Source organism: Psittacula echo (genome assembly GCF_963264785.1).
Source record: "Psittacula echo genome assembly, chromosome: 1".
NCBI classification, from domain to species: domain Eukaryota; kingdom Metazoa; phylum Chordata; class Aves; order Psittaciformes; family Psittacidae; genus Psittacula; species Psittacula echo.
This window is the reverse complement of record NC_137735.1, coordinates 79,276,775-79,300,912: the sequence shown is the minus strand read 5'-3', so window position 1 is coordinate 79,300,912 and position 24,138 is coordinate 79,276,775. Positions and strand designations below refer to the sequence as shown.

Here is a 24,138-nt window from a genome sequence, read left to right as displayed (position 1 = left end):
GTTTGCACCACAGGGAAGACATTTTCGGAACTGAATTTTTCATTAACTCAAGCCTGAATGCACAAGTAAAAGGGAAGGGCCTTCCCAGGAGAAAAGAGCAACTCCAACAGAGCACAAAGTCAGAGAACCGTGTTAAAGCTCAGCCGAGGTCAACTGGGGAACTGCCAGTGGTCACAGGGGTTTGAGGCAGCTGATGGCTCTTCTTCAAGATGCCTTCCGCAGTGGGGAGATACCTCAAGGAAAATATGTCTGCCTTTCCACTGAATCACACCTCAAAAAACACTCTATAGCCCACCCCAATTCTTAGCTTTCATCACAGAAGGACTGTCTGCCATCAGCACAAGCAATTGCAATCAGTAAGTGCTTAACCCTAGTACTTCCAGCCTTTAGCATTTTAATGAAAAAATTCCTAAAAGCAAGAATCTGCTTTAGCATCACCATTTCCATTCTTTTTCCAGTCTGTTTTCACTGCACTGGTGAGACATTTCACTTACTTTTTTTCTGAATTTGGCATTCTGAACAACTATCTCCATAGTTAGACTCCTCTTTCTTGCAACAAAATGCCAGTTGTCCACGGCTCTGCTTTCAGATTTCAAGTGCCGAAAGACTGTAAAAATGCCTTGCCTCAATCATCATGGTAGTTTGTTTCCAGTTTTTAGCTAACAGCTAAAACATACAACATTTTCCTCTTTGCAAGGGTAACTGAGAAAGCTCAAAGAGAATAATCTAAAAATCCAACTTGCAACATAAAAGAAAACTTTGTGCAGAGATATATCCAGTCTGTAACACCAAAGGGGAGGATTCTGCCTAAATTTACGTCAAAACGAAGAAAATTTCAAAGGGTATATATTTGAAATAGGACATACATGGTCCACATAAATATGCAAAATCAGAATCTATTAATACAATCTTTCAGCATAAAATGTAGCACTCATAATTATTGCATGTTTTAACTCTTACATTTGCAACATTGTACAGAAATTAACAAAAATATGCCAATGTTATGTTCCTATTCTTCTTTAGAAGACATTAAAAGACATCAACCAAGAATAATTTACAGAACACAAATCCAGATACCTTATACAGATAGTGTATGTTCAGAACATAAGCATATCCAAGGTATCAAACTTCTCTCCATCTGGACTCAATATGTCCACCTGCCTAGCACTCGTCATTATAATGAAAAAAAAAACTGCACATCTGCTATGCTAAATAAGACTGGATGAATCTATCCATATGGACAATATTATTGGCTAGAAATGCACAGCTGGGGTTAGAGGGAAATCCACAAGTGATTTCTATCTGTTTTTTAACTTCCATTTCTAGAAATGAGAAATTACTTTGTGACCGTCGCGTCTTCTGATTTCCGCTGTTAGGTGCTTAAGTCATAATCATATCTAAATGTTTGCTTTATAAACTATGAAGAAGTGTAGATTGCTCCTGGGCTCATGGACTTATAAATAAAGCGTGCAAGTCCTATAAAAACATAAATTCGCTTGAGGCATGCGAGTTCAATAGCTGATTCTTTCTGGGACTTGTGACAATTTCAGCATCTGTCTGAAGTACTAGTAGCACCAAATCTAGAGCTCTCCGCCATGCCTCTGTCTTGGCTGTAACATTATCATAAACCTTTAAACCCTCCCTGTGGTCAGTGAAGGGACCAGCACCATCCCTGAGCAGATCACCTCTTCTAAATTCTTTCAATATGTATGCTGAAGGAGAGCCACAGTCAGCTGCTTTTCTGAGGTAACGATCAACTGAGGTGCACGCTTCCAACTCCGATGCAGCTTTTGTGGTGTTACACATAACCATCAAAAGATACTGTTTCCAGCCGCTTGCTAACGCTTGGAGCACAACTGATTTATACTCAGTTGCAGAAGCTGCTTGCCAAGGATTGTGAAACTCTTTTGCAGCATTTTGATTGGCTGGCTGTAAAGGCTGTTCGACAAGCATCTGAATGTGACTGAGGCACAAGAGCTCCACTGCACCACCGCCAATAAAAACCTTCTTGTCATTTAAAGCATGATGGAGTCGATACACTAAAGTCCAGAACTGGTCTTCAATAAGCTGCATCTTTGAAGCTACCGTAGTGGTAAGCACGGCTGTGAGCAGAGGAATTCCTCGTGCTTTTATTCTGACCGGTATGAGTTCACCCAGATCCATTACACGCCCATCACAGGCCTTCCACAACTCCACTTGGGCCCCACTCCCCACACAAGAAGCGTTCAGCTGGGTGAGGTATGTCACTGGCTGAGCACCAGTGACTTCCCCAAAGGCACACAATACATTCCAAGTCACAGAACTAACTAACAATATACTATTTGCTATGCATCTTTCCATTAAGTTTTCACACACATTTCCTTTGACCAAAACCAGGTTTACTTCAAATTTTATCAGATTATCTAACATACTGCTCAGCCACAGGTCTCCTTCCTTTAGGCTAGGATGCTCCACTATGGTCCTCACATTACACGGTCTGTTAAAACCTAAGTGACGATATTGCTCAGTTAGGTCACCATCTATTAGCAAAATTCGAAGGAGTTTGTCTTCAAAGTATTTGATAACTGTGACTTGTTCTGGTGATACCAATGTGACAAAGCCTGGCGAAGCACAAGAATAGCTTTCAGGCAGGCCCACTAAGCAGCATGTCACAATTTCTGCAACATTTAACTGGGAAGAGCCACTGTGTTCTGCTGTCTTTTGCTGATATGTAACAATGCTTTGTAGCAGTTTCATGCTAGTTTCATTTCCATGGCTCAGGGCCATTGCCAGGTGTCCTAAACCATGACATTCACATGAATCTGCTGATGGTCCCAGAAGATATTCCTGAAAATTACCTTGCTGACTTGAAAAACGGCTTTTTCTTAGAGTGCTGAAGTACCTGCTATGGGTCAGCTTTTGTTTGTTACAGCTGAATGTGGTAACACCACTTCCAGAAATCACAGATGTACTTTTGTCACCCACTGGTTTGACAAGAGAAGCTACTGAATCAAACCCAGGCAAAGGCGAAACCAGGTGCTTGTTAAAATTACAATCATCATCTTGATGGGAACAAGAATTCATTGGAATTATTTCTGGTACAGAAATATCTTTCTGAAAATACAGGAAAAGCTGGGAATTTGGAAGACTGTCACATCCAGCTTGGCAAGTTTTGCTTTTAAAAGTGTTTGGCCTAACACTGCTAGAACAGAGCTCTTTATTTACATCATGTATTGATATTTGAAGACACTGGACTCTCTCACAGCAAGAGTTCAACCCCTCGGACATCACAGATACTATTGCTGAAACCGGAACATTCTGCTGGAGGCATTCCACTATGGCATTGCTCCACGCACCAACAAGAAACAAGAGGGTACTCATCCCAGTCTTAAACTCCTTGGTTTGTGCCTGAATGGTTTCATTAAGAAGCTGTCCAGCAGCACTAGTTAAATCCAAACTTTCAATCAGTCTAACAGCAGAACAAATTAATGTGCTTTCATTGGTGATTTCATCCACAATGAATTTACACGATTTCACTGGCCCCAATAATGTTCTTCCAGCTAAGGCTAAGGAAGAGAGTTGCTGAAGTCCAATGTGTCGCCTTGCATTCACATCCCTGAAAGCCATGGGCAGCAGGCAGGATCTGTGAACAGAACACAAACTTATTGCCCCATCCTCACAGCACTCCAGAGCATATATCAGCAAAAAATTAAATTAATAGTCTAACACTGAATACAGCACTCCTGTGATGCTCTCTTAAACAGTTCTTTATCCTGTGCGCTTCTTAGGAGATGTCGATGCACATAGTTGCTGAAATGGTGCATTGCTAAAATACCAGGGAATATTTCATTGCTGGCAGATAATGAAGCGCTGTTAATTCTGGTGGTTTCTTAAACATGATACAGAGCAGATTGTGTAGAACTACCATTTCTCTCCTGACCTGCTATCTGGAATTTCAGTTATTTGGCTTATTTAGGGCAAAAATTCATTAGAGCTGAAAGGACAATTATGTGCAAAACAAAAGTGCTCTGTACAGATCCATCTGGGCAAAAACAGTTATGCCACTGACTTTAACCTTCAAATCTGTAAAAGCATAATCAAAATAATTTTGTTTCAACTCCACTTATTCTATTTAGCATGCACCAACACTTCATTAAATGTGCACGAAAAGAAATGCCACTTCTTCATACTTCACAAAGTAAACTACCAAAACTTTAAGGTTTTGATCTACTACTCAGTTTTAACATGCCAAGAATAAATCTTCTTTCACTTGAAATCTCTTCCACACCACAGTCCTGTGGCAGACCATACAGATTAAACTAAAGTTTCCTTTTATTTTTCTTTTTTTGAATGTAAATGTATGCACACCAAGAATTAAGAAGCTTAGCCATATACCTTTTATGCTCAGATTCATATCCTTTATTTCATCTCTTTATTCCAAATGCAAAATTCTGTCCAGTTTAGTGAAAGTATGTCTGAATACTATCTCAAATGAAAATGAAGTGTGAATTTAAAAAGCAGAGCAGGCAGTCAGAAATAGACTTCTTATGCTGACAGCCTTGAAGTTCTAGTCTAGCCCAAACTGACAAGAGAATTTCCCTTCAATTACCAGATACATCTTGAAGCACCAAATGAATCATTAACTAAGAAATTATTTTAATCTATAGTTAGCTGTAATCAACAATTTAAGGAATTTTAGATAAGTAGGTACTTTTAACTTTAAAAATGCACTGGGAATGCACCTCTGAAAACCTCCAACCAACCTGCTTAAGGGTTTCATCTGGAAATCGTTCTTGGCAATGTCTTGTGACAATAATCTAATTTTACTATGTATCCATAACAGTACTTCTAGTAATAACAACAATAATAATAAATGGCTCTTAATTGGAATCCTTACCTTCATATCACAAGTAGCTTCTTTTGCAAAAACAAGCAAACAAAAAAATAGTTGAACTGATTAAATAATAGTATTGGATCATGCAATCCAATATGAAATGTGTTCCCCCTCCACTCCCCCAAAACACCATCATTCCATTTGATTTCTCTTAAGGATTTACTAAGACAGTAATTCAGCTGTTTGTTTGGTTTTTGAGGTTTTGGTTTGTTTTTTTTTTTCTTGTTTGTTTTGTGCTTTGTTGTGTTTTCTCTTTTTCTGCAAGATCTCTGTTTCTAAATTCAAGCAGTTCTTGGTCACTTCACAACCTGCTTTTTGATGTAAATAACAAATAATCAACTTGTGGTTCTCTTCATAAAAATCAGGAAAAAGCTGAAGTAACAACACTGCAAAGCCCCTTAATGCTCTCTCAGTACCTAGGTCCTTGGTACATAGCTCTGGGCAGAAGACCATGCTGCTGTTTGGATGGGAGACAACTATGGAAGGACTGCTGGGTAAGAGGTTTCCATTTTCCAGTGCTGCAAACTTCTTACTCCCCAGCCAGCCCCAAACAAGGGTTCAGCTCAGCAGTATAAGCCATTATCTTATTAGAATGGCATTTTTATATCAATGACCCTGAAACCAAGACCAGTTACGAGACAGACTAAGTAGAGTTAGTGTAGCATAGCACCTTCTGTCAAGTCAATGCACTTCTTCCAAACCTCAACACGGCCAACTATAAGTTGCTTTGTTAAAATTCTCTCTGAAATTTAAGTTTAAAAATGTGCCTCTTACATCCAGCTTAGACTTTATAGCTTCATTTTGGACACCAGACTGTACTCCTGCAGATCCACAAACATGAACCAAGTGAATCCAGGGCTTGGCTGCAAAACCAGGTGAAGGCAGGGTATGCACTTACAGGAAAGTATGTTTTTATTTCATTGCAATTAAACCACCAAGTGTTCAAATAAGGGTCACGACTTACCTAGTCTAACACAGAGCCAGAACTCTTACTACTAATGTAGGAAGACAAAGAGCTTCCTAACTTGGTGCAGCCGAACACGAAAGCCCATAACGGGCCAGCCCCGCATCTCTCGCAACCTGGAAGCGGAAAGCAGCCAGCATTCAGGCGGGGAGCCGGGGTCGCTCAGCAGGCTCCCCGCAGCGGCGCTGTTCGGGCCCGGTGGCGGGCCACCCGCTTCCTCTCGGTTAGAGGCCCAAGTCCAGGCTCAGAACCGGTCCCTCGTCCTCCCCACAGCAAGCCGGTGCTAGTTTCTGACCGATTCGGCTGCGTTTTCCCCCTGCTCCCCGCGGCCGGGCTGAGACGAGCTGAGCTGGCTCCGCGCACCACCATCCCACCATCCACCGCCGCACACACCGTGTGACGCTTCGTTACCAGGACGACGCCACCGCCACTTGTTTCCACACACAACGGGCGCAGTAGTCCCCGCACTCTCACTGACATCAGGAGACCGCCGACTGCCATTGGCCCACGTTAGGGAAGGGGGCGGGTTCTCTGGTGCGCCCGGTTCGTTCATTGGATGGCTCGAGTTGGTTGCGTGTGCCGGTGCGTCCGCTCGTCTCCGTGAGGCGGGCTGGGCCGTTAGGAGTGGTGGGGCCGACTCGACCTGGAGCGGCGTTTGTGCGGCCGCAGCCAAATGGTGAGCGCCCTTCCCCGCGGTCTCCCCTTTCCCGCGGAACGGCTGGTGCGAGTTCCCGGCTAAGCCCATCGGTGCCCTTCCCGCTGTGCTCCCCGCAGCTGAGGTTCGGCTCAGCTCGGCTCGGCTCGTCCCGGGCCTCAGAGTCCTCCGGCGATCCCCAGCCGCCGATGGGCGGGCAGCCCACGTTGGGCTCGAAGGGTTGTTGGGATTTGGCGTGGGGACCGCGCGGCTTGACTAGGCTTCCTGTGTTGCTTGGTTTCCTGGCACAAAGCGGAAGTCAACAGGAAAGAACCCGATTTCCCGCCCCCCACCTTGGTACTAGGAAAGACATCCCTGATAAAACACCAAGAATCGCAAAATATGTCACCTGATCTCAGAGTGTGACGTAAGGCGGAGGCAAGATGCCTGGTTAATCTCAGCACCACTTACTAACCCCCTCCACTTCATTCGGTCAGGAGTGGTAGCAGTGGTGTATTTAAATGGTGTTGGCTAGGTCAGAAGATGGGATGTAAAATAGGATTGCACAACCCGGTTTTGAAATAAAAGGAACGGGAAGCAGTGCACATGTTACCTCTCTGGATCTTCAACGTTTTAACTAGAATCTAGGTGTACACATAGAATGCAAGAAAAAGGTTCAGGTGGAGTGTTAGCAATTTTTTTTTTTTTCCTTCATAGTCAGAAGAATGCCTCACATGGGTTTCTCCCAGATTGAAGTATAAAGAATAAAAATCTGTTGCCTGTGTTTAATAGCAGGGGAATATCAGACGTGTGCCAGACAAATGGGTTTGCAATCCAACCTGGGAGGGACAAATCATGTTAAAAAATGAAGTTTCATTTCCAAACACAGCAAAATGGAATCTTCTGTGTTACCCACTGGGAATTTAAGAGAGATCCCAGCCCAAAAATGGTAACAATTCAGCAAAGGTAAGAGCTAGCTTAGAGCTACTCAGCAGTAGGTAGAAAACAAATTCCTTTCTTGGAGCTTATTTACTTTCATAAAGCCTGTAACCAGTTAAAGTTGGGGATGGGAGGGAGGGTCCTTCTTTCCATTAATCTGCAGACTCAAGACTGAAGGGTTAAAATCTGTCTGCTGCTGATTTATAAGAAAACCCATACTCAAGGAAAATGTCTTTATCACTCCCTAAGCGAGCAGGTGAGAGAACCATTTTGTACTACACTAACTACACCAGAAGCAGGAAAGGTCTGAGAATTGTCCCGAATAATAACACATCAGTTCGGCATAAGCAGATTAGCTCTCCTTCTGGGACAGATTTTGTGTTGATCTCACTGCTACCACTGCATGTTGTTACCTAGCAGCACAGGTAGTTGGTGGATGGGCCGTCTAAAGCTACCAGCTTCCTTTAAACTTTGCTCCAACAGAGCAGATGCTCTCAGACATCCCACTTCTGTGCTGACTTTTAGGAGTGGCTGACTTTGAGTCCCATTTATAATCAAGACCCTATACAACTAGCCTTTTTATCTGTAAGGATGGTTTACTAGTTTCTTAGATGAAACCACTCCTGATACATCCAAGCAACCGGAAGGATGTGCAGAGGGTGTTAGTTACCTTAGTGCAGTGTTCATTTTCAGACTGCCTGCCTGCCTGAATTTTTGTCATTACTCCTTTAATTGATGATTTTTATGTTTAAAATAGAAAACATGAAGCCCAAATGTGTGTTCCCCAGGAATAAAGTCCACAGCTTGTTTTCTTTCTAGAATAATTGAAGAAAATGAGCATAGAGACCCAGTGTCTACCACTTGCAGCAAAAAAGTCTCTCATGTCTACTGCAGCTTTACTGTTATTTAGAATTTAGTTGTGTTCTGAGTTTTCCCGAGTGGACTATTTCTTATCTTTTTTTTTTTCTCCTTCACTTTCTGAAGGCATCCAACTATAGAAAACCTGGCTTAAGTACAGCCCAGCGGAAGAAAAGTGGCTTGAAACCTGAACTTACAGAAGAGCAAAAGCAGGAGATCAGAGAAGCTTTTGATTTGTTTGATACTGATGGATCTGGAAGCATCGACATAAAAGAACTGAAGGTTTTCAAACTTTCAAACTTTTTTCCCTTGGATGGAAATATCTTTGATCTCAGAATTGTAGCTGCTTTTCCTGTTTGTCCAGCCCTAACTATTTTAAATTAGTTTTGGAGTACAAAAAAGGGTAATGGCTTGCTGTCACAACTGAATTTATGGTCTACTATACAGTTAACCTGAAAAGTCTCTGTATGTAATACTCCAGAGCAGACAGGCTTCTCCAATACACTGATAGCTTTGAGTAGCTGAGCATTAGTTTAACAAAGCAGTTGCTCTGTTTAGGTATACGCAGTACACATTCCAGTTCACATTTCATGACTAGCTAAAGTCATTGTTTCTAGGAAGTGGACTTTTATTTCTGGGTGAATGTCAAAATATCACGTTTTTTCTTCATCTCAGATTTTGCACACATTCAGGAAAGTTAAACACATAATCCCCTACACATAATCCAAAAATTACCTGGTTTTTAATTAAAAAAAAAAAAAAAAAAGAACAAAACAGAGACCTGAGTGCATTTCAGTAGCAATTCAGGTAGTGTGCGTGCGCATGCACGTGCACACACAGAGTAATACAAGGGGGAAGATTATTCTTAGTTCCCTCCCCGTGTTTTGTGTATACATTTTTTTAAAGTGTGAATCTGTTATCTTGTCTCCTTGGCCTTGATTTCTCATGTACACACACTGCCTCAATTTCTGCATATATAACCTAGAAGCATGGTTACTAAGCCTGTGGCTTATCTCAGTTAAAGAGAGCATGTTCTCTGAATGCTGATGATGCATGTTAAAATATAGTTCTTAAAATCGATTGAAATGTTCTAATACCAACCATTTGATGCTATGTTTTTGTTTTCCCAAATCAATACAAAATAACGGCTATTTAACAACAAAAGTGCTCCCTTCTGAAAGACAAAATGGAACATTTTCGATAGTCCCATTGCAAGAAGCTAGTCAGAAAACACACTTCAGTTAAATGTTAAGTTTCTGGTGAGTTGGCACTTCTCAGTAGAAAAGTGTTTAGTAATATTAACTATTGATTTCCCCTAGAGCATATAGGAAGAATGACTATTCACAGTTCAAATCTTCCTCTAGCTCCGTGTTCTTGAAACTTGAGTCTATGAATTAAATATGCTGTAATCATCTGGCATGCCAGGATTGTGATACTAGTGATAAACACCCAAGTAGCAAAATCATTAAAATGCCAGAGCCTGGTTTTAAACTATGTTAATATTATGCATTTGTACAACGATCTACACAACTGTTTTTACAGCAATACTTTGTGCTCTCTAAGGCTTAGGTGGTTTGTTTTGCTTTTCTTAAACTAGCACAGCAGTCAGTCTTTGTTTTGCTGAGGCTGAGACACTTAAGGAGTATTGTCAGCTCCCACCCCACCATGTCCACCCCCTAGCCAGAAGTGCCAAGAGCCAGGCATAGGGATTTCTTCTATCTCCTTGTGTAAGTTACCGCATGTAATTCTGTACACATCAAAATTAATGGGCATTCTGCCCTTAATTTCAGATGGGGCGAGATCACATCCCTTGTTTCTAACCTCCCCTGAAGTCCCATTTTGACAGCCTAGTTCCTTTTTGAACTATGTAGATTGGAACCTTTACCCAATTCAGACACAAAAGGTTTCTCTTTGTTTCAGAAATATATCCATGTTCCACATGGATCTAAAGAGAAAATTTATCTGAATCTTAAGAATATCAAATCTACACTATGACTGGAAAGATGAAACAAGCTGGTAAGAGATATCAAGATGTTTTCACTGCAACGAGTTATTACAGTTTTGGACAAGGAAATTAAACAAGCTTTAGTGCAGCTGTTTACACTATAGTTCTGGTGGCCTCCTAACAGAATTGGTTTTTGGCACAGGTTGCGATGCGTGCTTTGGGCTTTGAGCCAAAGAAGGAAGAAATTAAGAAAATGATAGCAGATATCGACAAAGAGGGAAGTGGCACCATTGACTTTGAAGACTTTTTGGCTATGATGACACAAAAAATGGTAGGAATTCTTAATAGAAATTCTTGTGATGGCATAGAAAAAAACTGAAAAGGAGTATCTGTGGCAGGTGTTTTCTAATTAATTATGTTTTACTCTTGTTTTAGAGTGAAAAGGATTCAAAAGAAGAAATCTTGAAAGCTTTCAGATTATTTGATGATGATGGAACAGGAAAAATTTCATTCAAAAACTTGAAAAGAGTTGCCAAGGAGCTGGGAGAAAATTTAACAGATGAAGAACTTCAGGTAAATTCTGATTTGCCAGAGCTTTTCTAACAGGGACAATGCAACCAATGCTGTTGCATGTAAGGACTGGGTAGAAATTCATGCCTAAACAGAAAGGGCTGAGAGGTTGGAGAACTGAAGAGCAGTCAAATACATAGTTATGTTCCCATAGGAAGTGCTTCTGATTTGTTGTTTTAGCAAATGGGAGATCTTGTGTTTAGAGTCCAGTGCCTGATCAAATGTATGATGTGTTTTATAGGAAATGATTGATGAAGCTGATCGGGATGGAGATGGAGAAGTGAGTGAGCAAGAATTTTTGAGAATTATGAAGAAAACTAGCTTATATTAATATTTGTTGCCTTGTTGTACAGCTGCTCCAAAAGATAACCTAGAAAAGACTTAAAAACTGGGCTTGTGCCTCCTGCATATTTTCTGCCATGTAAAGAAAGCCTGAAAGGACAGATTTTTGGTTCATTCTTTTTCAGCAGTTAACTGGGGAAGGGTGGCTTCAGTACCCAGAACTGTTAAAATGAGATACTGCAGGAGTAAAAAGGAAGGATGAACTGAACCTGCAAGGCAGCGTCCCTTCTCCTTCCCTCCTCGGCAATTTCACTGATTGCCATTTTAGGTAAAGAACGCTGTATTTCAACTATTTAACTGAAAGACATTTCACTTGATGTGGAGATTCCCACTGCTTCTGGGAAAGGCCACTTTTGACTTTATAAAGGCTACAGAATGAAGGTACGAGCACAGTTTTTATATTCCTTTTAAGGCTTTTGGGTTATCTTTTGATATTTGTCTCCTTTATTTCCATGAAAGACTCTAAAACCACCTGTGTCTCTGTCCATTTCTATATGAAATACTGTTTTCAATGGCAAGTTGGTTTTGGACCTAATGGGAAGCAACTGTAGATAACCAGATTTGGTTCTTCATTTGGAGTTGTGTAGATGTTGTTCTGGTTTATTTGAATGTAACCTGCTTGGATTATCAAAGTTTATTGTATAACCAGTCAGCAGTTTGTTCAGTAAACTGCTGTTATGCCAGGGTTTTAGGTACCTAAAAAGTTCAGTTCTATGTTGCACTAGGGTAAACTTTGACTTTGGCTGTTGTCAAGTCAAGTTGCAGGGAGGACTCACATCTGAAGCGAAAAAACAGCTCACCTTGGACATCTGTGGAACATTGAATATATTTACATCCTTGCAATCCAAATTCATTTCAGACATCATAGGTTTGGTTTTTTATTAATTTTCTTGACTATTTCTTGCATATACTGTCAATCTAGGACTTAGTGGAGGGCCATATTTCCTTCTGTATTATGGTGACAGAGCAGTAACACACACCACATCCCATTATGTGGTTCTGCAGGAGGCTTTATCCTTGGGTCCCAATTAGACAATCAGCTTCAAAACTGCAAGGAAATGGTATAACCCTAAATCATATCTCTCTAATAAGGTGCCTGAAGGAGAGTTTACTTCTCACAGTGACGTGGCAAGTAGGTAACCAAATGTCAGGAGGGTTTAATGGGAAGAGGAGGGAAAGAACAGTATTTTGCTAGCATCTGTAAAGATCCCTCTTCTTCAGACAGCCTTTGCTGCTTGACAGTGCTAAGGAGGTTTGTAGAAGAGAGGAAGAGCCAGCTCCTGGATTTGCTCCTCATTACAGCTGCTTCAGCTCTCATCATCTGTAAGGGCCCAGCAGGGGGAGAATTAGTTTCAGGAGTGGAAAGGGGAAGTTTATTCATTTATGTATCTTCTTAGTATGCAGATGCGGACCTGGCATATTCTGCCTCAGTCTTCTGAGTTTTGTACTCAACAACTCCAAATAGACCATTTCTAACCTCTACAGAAGTAGGCATAAACCTTGTGGAGAACATGGATTGGGTAGGACTCTAGAAAACTCAAGAGAAACGCAGAGTCCCCTGCTAACACATTCAGTGGTAGTAGATGTAACCTGTAATACTGTAAGTGTTTTTAAATGTCTATTAATTTTGTATAAGTGTGAAATAAAACTGTTTTGCAAGTTAAGGACTTGGTGTGCTCACTACAAAAACTTAATTTTAAAAAAAAATTTTAAAGTGTTAGATGGTTCACTGGATATGTTTTCACTTAATAGAATCGTTGGGGTTTCTAAGAGAGACATTCTTAGGTGCAGTAGTCTATCACGTAATTCCTCTCTTCTCCTACGCCGATTAAAATTCTGGTACTAACCACTTATATTCAGAAAGGGAAGTCTGAAGTTCTATCTGATTATGGGGAATCCTAGAGCTTATTACAGTGACTACCTTTTAAAATGCTGCTACAGGAACAGATTGACTGTTGTTTACCTATGATGCATGTCACTTCTCTCTTCCTGTTCTAATCCCATTACCTGGCTTCAGAAGGAAGGAAAAAGACACGCAGTCATACCCACCATATCTACTACAATGATGAAATGTTATTTCTGGTTTGCCCATTAATCTCTTAAGCCTGGAATGTTGAGTAGTGGCTAAATTAGCACAAAACTTGAAAGTGTTAATGTGACAGAATAAGTCTTTGCTGCTTCAGTTAGCAGTACAGCAAGGGCTATCTTGACACCTCTTTAGCTGCACAACAGTGCTGTGGCTCCATGTGAATTATTTTTGGTGCCCTTGTGAATCCTTCCTGTCCCTTCCAGAATTTTATCTTTTACATTTCTATATATGGTAAAGGAAAAGGAGCCTGACTGAAGCCAGTGGCAGAACTCAATTTGGTTTGTTTGAGGAACAGGTGCTGAACTGCCCATTCGGGAATTTCATCCTTTTACTGTGCTGGAGAACATGACTCAGATCAATGAACTGGGATGGTACCCAGCAGACATTTTTCCTGGACTCTGTTCTAGTGTCTGTTCCAGCAGCTTACCCTAAATGTGGGGGTTTCACTAAAGGAGACAGATCCCTTGCACCGCAATCTTCTTCCTCCTCCCATTCACTCTATTCTCAAAAGTAAGAGCTGGGGCACTTCCAGGAGACTTGAATTCAACTCATTTGCACTAAAGCACCAAAAAGTAGGTAAAGCAGTGATTTGGGTTGCCTTGCATGAAAAGACCTCAAGGCACCTGAATCCATTGTGGTCTTCTGTGTGAGTGTGTATGAACTGGTGCCTGGTGCAGAGAGTAAGGCAGTTCCAAAGGCAGGGAGGGGAGGCAGGTGGATGTGAACCTCATCCTTTGCTTCCTCAGGCAGTAGAAAATGCTCTGGGCCAGAATTCATCATTGCCACATTTGGCTCATGGAGCTGCTGGCAGAACACATTTTTCTGACTGGGGTTAAATCTTCCTGCGGCCTCAACAAAAACAGTACTGTACTATTTGAATCGATACCATGTGCTGGCTTTCACTTTTGGCAATCTCTGCAAGTGTATCAGCACAATGGTGAATTTTTTGGAGACATGTTTTCCAAAGGTATCACTGCTAAAGCAAAATCAGGACCATTGAGACTGCATTCAGGTATCACTGCCAGCAGCCCCTCCGCTCACTCAGGACTTACCCTCCCTGCTACATTTGTTTGAGATTTTTATTTCTTTATACAGATAAAAACGAATGAAGATGAGAAAAGTACTGCTCCTGAGATTCTTCAACACACAAGTCTATGTAACTAGTTTTCCAAACTTAGTTACATAGACTAACAGAAACTAGACACAGCCGTCTGGCCTGTTTTAGAGAAGTCAGGCAGGGAAGGCAACCAACCAGATAGTTGGGGATGTTCTTCAGACATCCTTCAACAGGAGCGACTGGGCAGGAACAACCCATGTGCCTTCTGGCTCAGGGCAACAAACGAGCTGCTCTATCTACAGGATGTGATGATCCTTAACACCTGAAAGAAAGAAACCTTATGAGGATAATTCTGTAAAGATCACTTCCTTTTTGTCACATATGTCAATATAACAAGTGTAGCTGTGAGTAGACAGTTGCAACTGTATGCCAGTGCCCATGGCAGTCCGTTTAACTACAGGATGCGCTCCTAAATTTTTATATTAAGAAAAGGTATAAAAGTCTTTTCTCTCTTTCATAAGGGAAGAAAGAACTGATAGATCTGAGAGTGTGACAGTCTCACTAAAGGGCATCCAGTTACTAATGTGTAAGATGAATGATGCTCACTTCCCTCCTCTGTGGTTTTCAATGATGATCAAAAGTAGGCTAACACACACCATCCAGCTGGAATTTGAGATATGCAGTCAGATACAGAATCGTTGTTTTCTGAAAGAAGAACACAAGGCTGCTCACACAACTCAAGTGCAAAATGCTGTAATTAATAGTTGGTTGTTCAAAGCTAAACCCCCGAACCACACTTCCCGAAACTCCCACTCTGCATCAATAATTACACACGTGCAGACAGTAGCCGCACCAAGTTAAAACAGTCCTTCAGCACCTCGTGCCACCTGAGTGGCTCTACCACAATCGTTCTACCCTTCTGGTCAGGATATAGCTCACATTTGGCTCGGCTCCACCAATGTGGTGTAATGGATTTCCATCATGGGCATAATGCAGGCACTCCTAAAGTACACTCAACATTTGTTGTCCTTGCGGGTATAGTGTTCTGTAGGTGATCATGCTTGCAGGCCCAAATAAGACCTGCAGGACTGTCTGCACTAGTCCTCCTACAATCATTTAGGGGAGGACTTCATACATATCTAAGTAGGCTTACACTATGATTATGACAGAGACATCTCATGCGCAAAGCAGCTGATACTGTTTAATAACCCAAGGATATTCATCTCAGTTTGTACAATCTACTTGTGTTAGGCATTACCATAAGTGACATGACAGCGTGCAAGTATTCCAGCTTAAAATCTTCTTCAGACTTGTCCCATTGAATGTTTTGGGTTGACCATAAATGGTTTCTAGGACAATGTTCCTTAGCTATGGTTTCATTTGGATGTTGGCATGTCTGTGGACAATCATTTCCCTGGTTCCACTTGAGACAACAGGTGGTATTTATAGGAACAGTAAAATTAATAGATTTATCTGGTTGCTCCCATTGAGCTAATTGGATTTCTCCCTAGGGAGCTCCCTTACACAGTCATTTCAATAAGAAGTCTGGTGAGTATGATAAGGAAGTAAAGTTAAATGTACAATTCGTGGTTTTGACTGTCCAATTTAACCCAGGAGGAAACTGCATTTATGTTTCAGAAAATCAAGTTGGGAACATCAAATTGTATGGAACTTTGATTCTAAATTTGGAGAATCTCCCTCTCTGGTTCAAAAGGAATTGTACTTATTGGCAAACAATATTCCATAGAACAGGAAAATGGAGGCAAGCAGTAATACTAGACACATTGTGCGTATCAGTAAATCCCTTAATCAGTTCTATTACCACATTGTCATTAATCCCTGCATCACTTTTAATATATACAGGAAGCATTAGTAGGATTTGCCTAATTGGGAGTGTATTTGTGGGCATCATTTTACCTAAACAAGCATAACAACCTCTAAAATTTAGGTTTCACACATACAGATAAGTGCTAGAAATACCACTAGTGTACAAATAAAAAGTAATAGTCTTTGAGGACTCTCCAATTCTGTATATGATGATCGATAGTTCCACATGGAATTCAGTGTTCTCTGGAGTATCTGAAAAAGAAAAAAGAAATGTTCAGATGACCATTGAAACGGCACCTACTAGGTAGGTTAATAGGTAGGTGTCCACTGTAGGAGTGGGCAGCCTGAGCCCCAAACTGCAGCTTCTAGTTTTGTAACCCCTTCAGTTCCTCTTGTGAAGGTGTGAAAGGCATCATTGTGGGGCTGGGGGGCGGGGTGAGGGGGAGAAGGAAGATGATCACTTGTCTTTCTAGACTGGTAACCATGTCTTTCCCACAATTCCAAAAGCTTCTAGATGATGTGATCAGTGGGTTGTCCTGCACCCTTGTTCAGGGTACCCCTAGTAAAAGTGCAGCATTGGTATTTAATCACCTGTAGTCAGCTGTAAGTCGCCATTGCTCACTTATTTTTTTCACCAGCCAGACAGGGGAATTATATGGAGAAAGTGCGCAGGTAATAATACCACTCTTCTCCACATCAGTTACCACCCTATCAATTCCTGTAACTTTCACTGACTAGGTTTTATATTTAGATCATTTGCTCTTTGAACAGTTATTACTGACACTTGCATTCCTGTGTCAATTAGTAAGTTTTCAAAAGTTTTCTTGAGTCTGATTGGGATGGAAATGAAAAGCTCATAATGTTTATCAAAGAACAATTACATGCCACTCACTTACGTGCAAGTTTCTGGTTGGGATATCTGTGAAGTCAGCTAAATCTGGTGTTGGGCCGAGGAGACGGATATATACTGAATTGAATTATTTTCTGTTGGGGGATTGGATCTGACAGTTTTATCAGCAGCCAGTCTGACCCAGCCCATGCAATGCCCATAAATCACTATCTCTTTCACAGGTTTACTCCAGGTGAGCCTGCATTAGTGGGGGCTGTGCAGCAGCTGCAGCAGCATTCATAGCGTGGAGAGTCTGTATGCATTCCTGAGCATTGGCTGGGACATTGGCTTGCATAATTTTCAAGCAGTCCGGAAGACCATAAATGCGAGGAGTTACTCTGGCTGAATCAATAGGGGCTAGCATCAGGGAGTTGCTGAATGGGAAGGAACCAGCCACACCACCCTCTGTGACACAGACACTGCTATTTTCTGACTGACTGTGACTGCACAGGACTGAGACACCTAATCCATAGCCGCCAGTGCAGTGTAGCCAGCTTGCAGGCTGGAAACATCAGTTTGATTTTTATCCCAAAGCATTCTCCTCTGCTCCCTGATCCACGGAAGATTTTGTTGCAGCTGAACAGCTTGCAAATAAGAAGACCTAAACACACACGATGTACCACATGCATAGGAAGATTTTGCAATATGTAGGGCTGATTGTTGGCTGCACCGTAGCTTCTGGAGTTTGGCATCTGAATGGTGTTTTCTCACAATTGCCTCTGTGGTTCAAGAGCCATGCCCAGAGGAAAATTCAACAGTTGCTGTTTTCAGCGGCCAGTTGGTAAAGTAATTGCTTTTGGCTGAAAATATTAAATGTCACTGAGCCATAAACAAAATATTGGTTTGTTTTCAAAGAACACTCTGACCATGGTAGTCCTGCTGCATCTCGAAATGCAGGGGGAAAAACATAGCCTTGTTTCCACTTTTCTCTGTATGCACCTGAATGACTGGACCAAGGTTGAACAAACGCAGACAGAAGGAAAAAAGATCATTGAACAAAGTGGAAATGTGAAATATGTCAAATGGTATTCTTTTATTTTTTTTTTGTCAGAAGTGCTCAGGGGTTGTGGCCAGTGAGGCAAGAACAGACAGGCAGCCTGCAGAACAGGACATTTCTGATGCTGAAGTCCTATTGGTTTTTTTCTGGGACAGTTACCTGTAAGACACCAGAGGAATGGCTCAGAACTACCATTCCCACCTACAGTGTTTCTTTTTCCTTTACACTTAAAGTAACAACAGTTTGGGTTTTTTTTCAGTTCCCATTTACTATTCATTGTGAAACTTGGTAAAATTGGCCATGTTTTTAAGTCACTCAATGAATCTGTGGATAAAGACATTTTTCTTCGACAGTTTTTTTGCTTTATTTATGAACCCATTGTTTGGGTCATTCCTTAGGTCATATAACATGGTTGGCACTGGTCTGGCAGAGACCTTCTGCTATCCTTCTAATTTTTATTACTGTGTATATTTTTTTACCTGCTGCTGGAAAACTCTTAAGTAACTGAACAGTGCTGAGGTAGGGAAGTTTGTCTTTCACCATAATTGAGGCTATATCTAAAAAACACCTGTCTATACATTGAGGAGAAACCTTTATCCTCAGTGTTGTGGTTTAAGCCCAGCTGTAAATCAGAACCACACAGCCTCTCTCTTACTCCCCCCCTTCCTTCCCCTTCACTCCCGGAGGGATGGGAAGGAGAATTGAAAGAATGTAACTCCCACAGGTTGAGATAAGAACAGTCCAGTAACTAAGGTATAACACAAACCACTACTGCTACCACCAATAATAATAATGATAAGGGAAATAACAAGGGAAGAGAATACAACCGCTTACCACCCGCCAACCGATACCCAGCCCTACCCAAGCAGTGATCTAGCCCTTCTGGGTAACTGCCCCCGGTTTATATAGTGGGCATGACATACTGGGGTATGGAATACCTCTTTGGTTAGTTTGGGTCAGGTGTCCTGTCTCTGCTTCCGTCCGGCTTCCCCTCCTCCCTGGCAGAGCATGAGACTCAGAAAGTCCTTGGTCAGACTAAACATTACTAAGCAGCAACTAAAAACATTGGTGTTATCAGCACTGTTCCCAGGCTGAAAGTCAAAACCACAGCACTGCACCAGCTACTAAGAAGGAGAAAAATGACTGCTACTGCTGAACCCAGGACACTCAGAAATTCAAATCTGTGAGCAAATAGGTGTTAGAAAGAAAATATAAGGCTATTTATGTATGGGATTGTAAAATGTATGATAAAACAGAAGTGACAGAAGATCAGCCTACATTTTTGTATTTCACATCATTAAAACAGTAAGTGAATCCAAGTTTGTAAGACGAAGCTGTATCTTGGACTGACTGAACTGGTGTGGAAGGAAGTCTGTGTCGGACTTTCTCCTAGTTCTTTTCAAGTTGAATAGTTACTGCTGCTCTTGCCAGTTCTGAACTCCCCGCGTCTCCAATCTGACAGCAAATTCCCCAGAAAAAAGCACTCCAGTTCTCTCTCATGCATGACTAAACAGACACACCACTTCTGCTGCCCTGCAGTGTAGCAAATACATCTAAAACCTGATGCGCGGCCGCAGCGTCCTGTCACACGCACGCACACACGCGCGCCTTACGTGTGTCCCGTCCGCCCCTCGCCCCTGCCCGTGAGGCGCCGCAGGGCTCGCTGAGGGGAACAGGCGCGGCGCCGCCTCAGGTAGGCCTCCACCGCCGTCACTTGCGCTGATGGCTCAAGTGACCATCAACCCTCGGGATTTGGGCTGCGGAGAGGCGCAGTCCGGCGTGGTGCTGGGAGGCGTGGTGATGCACCGCCGAATTACAAACGGCTCCGCGCATCCTGGTACAGCCAGCGGCTGCCTGCAGACCTGCTGGGGTCTGTAGATTGCCTCCAGCAGGGGAAGCAACAGTAAAAAGCGCTGGCGAGAGGTGTCTATTCCCAGTGGTGGGTATCCACAAAGCAGAGGTGAGGAGGTAGCTGGCTGCACGGAGTGGTAAAAGGATGAATCTGGACAGGAAAATGCCGGATGTTAATTTCCCGCTATGGAATGTACCAGCCGTTGACATCTTCCCTAAAGACATGAACACAGCAACCCTCGCAGTTTTCCAACACAAGCTTCATTTCATCTGTGAAATTTGCAGGAAAATAGGAATTGTATTTGAAAAGCCATTTCTGGACTGCAAGAAGCCTTAAGTCACACAGTCCCTCGCTCAAGTTTCTGCACTTGATCCGAAAGGCACAGGACTGCAGCAGCGTGGGAGCTGCTGAGTTGGAGGTACATTGTTAGGACTGTGCTGCTAGGTGGTAAAGTGTGGCTGTGTAAAGCATTATTTGTCACAGTTCCCTAGAAACAATGCTTGCGAAACACTGTACACTTCCAAGTCATTTATCTTGAACTTCCTATTCACTTTCAGACTTAAAACGGATTTCAAAGTACCCAAAACACCAATGACATCCAGATTTTGTACTTAGTGATTCTAGTCACTGTCTAGTCCAAAAAACGTGAGTGGTTAGAGTCATTGAAAAGGTAACTTCATTCCAAGCCTGTTCTCGCTGGGTGGTCATCCCTGTGCAAATACAAATGAGATACTCATGCTTTATTTTTTTTTCCCTAGCCAAATAAAATCATACAATAAACCCAAAATCATTATGGGATTTCCAGCCAATCTTTCATATGAAAGAATTAAGCTGCATTTTTGGCATCTACAGAAGGAATTTAACAACACAGCCTTTCACACCAAACAGGTGTTTGGACAGATTTTGGACAGATACCAGCTGCAGCCATCAGTTCAGTAAGACCTCTGGAGAAGTCAGAAACTTAAATCTTTGGGCTAATGTTTCAATAATAAAATCAGATTTTACTTAATCATATTGCCATACTCTTAGTTGGTAACAAAATGACAGTATTTCTCTATTTCAGTGATGCTTGTCATACATTGAAAGCACCAATACAGCTATTCAGAGTGGTAGTCCCCTTTGTCAAGTCGTTGCCATCTTTTCAGTAACAGTCAGTCTTCCTCATGCGTGGGTCTGGTGTACAGCACCTGCAGGGTGCTCTGACCACCATGAGGTGGTTCCTGCCCTGGCTGCCTGTATCCAGTGCAGGGGATACCTGTTCACATGGCTTTATCCAGAGCTTGTGCCTTGCTGATATGCCATTGCTCAGGACCTGGGAGTGGCCTCTGGCCACTCTTACCAGAATCCTGATGGGAAGTGCCTGTAGCTCAGCAGCCCTTGAGCTTCTGGCACTGAGGCTGGGTTGTGGCTAGCAAACGTGGGGCTTGAAAGCGGGTGGGAAAGGCAGTTTGCTTGTAGCCTTGCAGACATAAAACCTGGGGTGTGCCATTTCAGAGGGACCTGGCTGCTCCCTTGGTGAGATTAAGCGTGAATGGCTGAACATCACCCAGGTGGCTGAGCTTTCCCAGCTCTAGTCAAGATGCATCTTCCTTTGAATACTTATTAAAGCCTTCTTGCACTTTGTTCCCTCCCTACCCCACTGGGTTTCCACGGGAACGTTGGCGCTGGTGCTGTGCACATGCGTTGGTGGGCAGCGGCTCTCCGAGTAAGACCCCCAGGAGGCGGCTCCGGGACGACGGCTGCCGGGCCCCTTCCCTTTGGGCGGAAAGGAGGAAGGGCTACAGGCGGCGCAGGTTCGGGATTCTGGGCTGTCCGCTTTCCTGGGGAGGATCCGGGTCCCATTTGGGGTGCCTGGGACAGGACCGCCCGTGGCAGGCACGGGTGGAGCTGGGCTCAGGCGCCCTTACAACGCATTACAATGTCCCAGCCCGGGGAGCAGCGATGGCTGCTGTGGTGCCGGTACGGCGGCAGTGCCCGTACAGGGCCGGGGGCGCCTGCGCGAGGCCGGATGAGCAGTGGCAGCGGCCGCACGTCTGTCTGTGCTCAGCTTCACTCTGGGAGGCAGCGGGAGCCTCACCAGAGCAGGTGAGGGGCAGCGAGTGTGTTCCTGGGCTAAGGCCGTGAAAATCCTCGTCTGAGGGTCGGAGCCTCCCCGAGCAGTGGAGACCGTGGAGGCCCCGGGCGGAGCGCTGACCCGGGGCAGCCGCGGGAGGAGCAGGGGCAGCCCCGTCCCATCCCGTCCCCGGTTGCCCCCTGCTGCGGCCGGGCGATCTCTGCCGCTCTGCCGTCGGTCAGGCAGGGGCGGCTCGTAGGGATTCCTGCGGCGTCGGCGGTCCCGGGGCCAGCACGGGCGGGGAAAGTCTCCGACTGCTGCCTTTGGGGGTTCCTCAGGAGGAGGTTCCCCCTGGAGGAGGTGAGGGGGGTACGTTCCTCTGGAAGGGGCTATATCCTTCCTTGTCTGGCCGGGCTGTGCTCCCGGGGTGCCCGGGCAAGGCTCCATGCGGGGTCTGCAGCTGCTGTGCCCCAGTGAGCGGAGCTGGTGGTGCTGGTGAATACATCTGCACAACAAAGTGAATACATCTGCTGGTGCCTTACAGGGACACAGGATGGGACCCTCCCTGCAAGGAAGGTGCCTCCACCTCAGTTCCCAAGCACTCCCCACAGCTGCATCTGGGGCCCCTGGGCTACACTGCCTCCAACCCCCTATCAAATCACACCGGGGGACAGAAAACAGTCCCTTTCTGAGCTCCAAAACACAGGATTCAGACACTGCTTCAAGAGTTGAAATTCTAAAAGTCAGACACAATTTTCAGATGTTAAAAATGTGTAAGTCCCGTGGTTTAATCTTTTGAGAATGGACTGAGTGCTGCATTTTTGAGCTTTAAAAACAAGCTCTGGGGGCTGATTTTGGGTCTCCACAGTAGAGCCCTATGTTTCTGAAGCTCAAAAAAAAAACCCAAACCAAATGACTAAGCCATGTGTTTTCGCAACTAAGAGAGAAACAGACCTGACACTTCGGTCTTCTGTTTTTCAGGGTGAAAATAGGAGACTGAGTGCTGTGGTTTCAAGGAGGGTAAGCACTGCCTTTCTGAAGCTCAGAAAAAGACTAAGTCATGCATTTTCAGTGCTTGGAAATGCAGGCTAAGGCCTGTGGTTCTGGAACTCAGAAAAAAATGAAGCGCTGCATTTTTGGGACTTGGAAACAGAGGCTCTGTTGGCTGTTTTCAACCTCTAAAACAGAAGCTCAGGGGAGACTTTGGGTGGGTGGGAGAGAGAGGGGTGGAGGGAGCATATTGGGGTCTGGGTGGATGGGAAGATGGTGGGCAGGTGTGTGGTGTGGACCTTCACCTCTGGTGGGGGTCCAGTCACACTAGTCACCAAACTTAGGGATGCTAGCATGCACCAGCCTGAATTCAACATCTGAGATAGTCTCTGAGGGAAAATCTCTCTTCTCATCTCAAGTTACTCAATATTAGACAATGTACGACAATGACTGATGTACAACAATGACTGATGTACGACCTGGCCAAAAGCCCACATTGCTGCAATTAGGTGGAGCTTTAACTTGCTTGTAACAAGAATGAGCCTCATTACCAAGAATTAAGCCTCATCTGGTAAGAAGCAGCTTCACTTCATCAGCCAGAGCTGTATGAAGCAGGAATATCTTGCAGTCAGAGCCGAAGCCAACTGGAATGTCCATCAGCAGGAACACTGTGTAGCTGGAGCTTCAACAAGCCGTACCTGAAATTACCTGAAAGTGAAACAAGCATCAGGAATTGCTATTACCTAGGGCTTCAAATCCCTCAGTGTTTCACCCTGAGTGCGGTGCTGTGTTTCAGATTTTTTGGGTGAAAGACAATAGGAGGCGCTGCGGTTTGTGTTACCTAATTTTCTGTGGTTCGGCCAATAGGAGGTACTGTGGTGAAGAGATGCTGATTTTCTGCCGTAAGGCCAATAGGAGGCGCTGTGGTGCCCTGTTGCTAATTTTCTGTGTTGACGCCAATAGGAGGCGCTGCGATACCAAGCCGCTAATATTCTGCGGTGCAGCCAAGAGGATGGGCTTCGGTATGAGTTACCTGGTTTTCTGCAGTGGGGCCAACCGCAGGTGCTTCAGTGCCGAGACACTAATTTTCTGTCATGCAGTCAATAGGAGGCTCTGCGGTGAAGAAACGCTGATTTTCTGTGATGCATCTAGCCTTAGACGCTGTGGTGAGGGTTACCTCACAGTCTGTGATGCAGTCAATAGGAGGCACTCATGTACCGAGATGGTGATTTTCTTAGGTGCAGCCGATAGGAGACGCT

At 43.6% G+C, this 24,138-nt stretch overlaps 2 protein-coding genes across 2 annotated transcripts; one reads left to right on the top strand and one right to left on the bottom strand.

Moving 5' to 3' along the window:
- Window positions 1-1,476: 1,476 nt before the first annotated feature.
- Window positions 1,477-5,975, bottom strand: BBS12 (Bardet-Biedl syndrome 12; the record flags this gene model as incomplete). Its single annotated transcript, XM_080634788.1, has 2 exons — window positions 5,838-5,975; window positions 1,477-3,622 (listed from the first exon to the last, which is right to left on the bottom strand). The coding sequence occupies exon 2, from the start codon at window positions 3,604-3,606 to the stop codon at window positions 1,477-1,479; it is 2,130 nt and encodes a 709-aa protein (XP_080490914.1). The 5' UTR covers window positions 3,607-3,622; window positions 5,838-5,975.
- A 350-nt stretch (window positions 5,976-6,325) lies between these two features.
- LOC308232893 (uncharacterized protein) lies at window positions 6,326-11,816 on the top strand. Its single transcript, XM_080639157.1, has 5 exons — window positions 6,326-6,513; window positions 8,395-8,550; window positions 10,416-10,544; window positions 10,649-10,786; window positions 11,025-11,816. Exons 1-5 carry the CDS (start codon window positions 6,511-6,513, stop codon window positions 11,112-11,114), a joined length of 516 nt encoding a protein of 171 aa, XP_080495283.1. The 5' UTR covers window positions 6,326-6,510; the 3' UTR covers window positions 11,115-11,816.
- Window positions 11,817-24,138: the final 12,322 nt, after the last annotated feature.

Bases quoted from the DNA above. Each gene is read 5' to 3' on its own strand.
- LOC308232893 (XM_080639157.1), top strand. The intron at 10,545-10,648 runs GTAGGAATTCTT...CTCTTGTTTTAG, and splicing joins CTATGATGACACAAAAAATG to AGTGAAAAGGATTCAAAAGA. The intron at 10,787-11,024 runs GTAAATTCTGAT...TGTGTTTTATAG, and splicing joins TAACAGATGAAGAACTTCAG to GAAATGATTGATGAAGCTGA.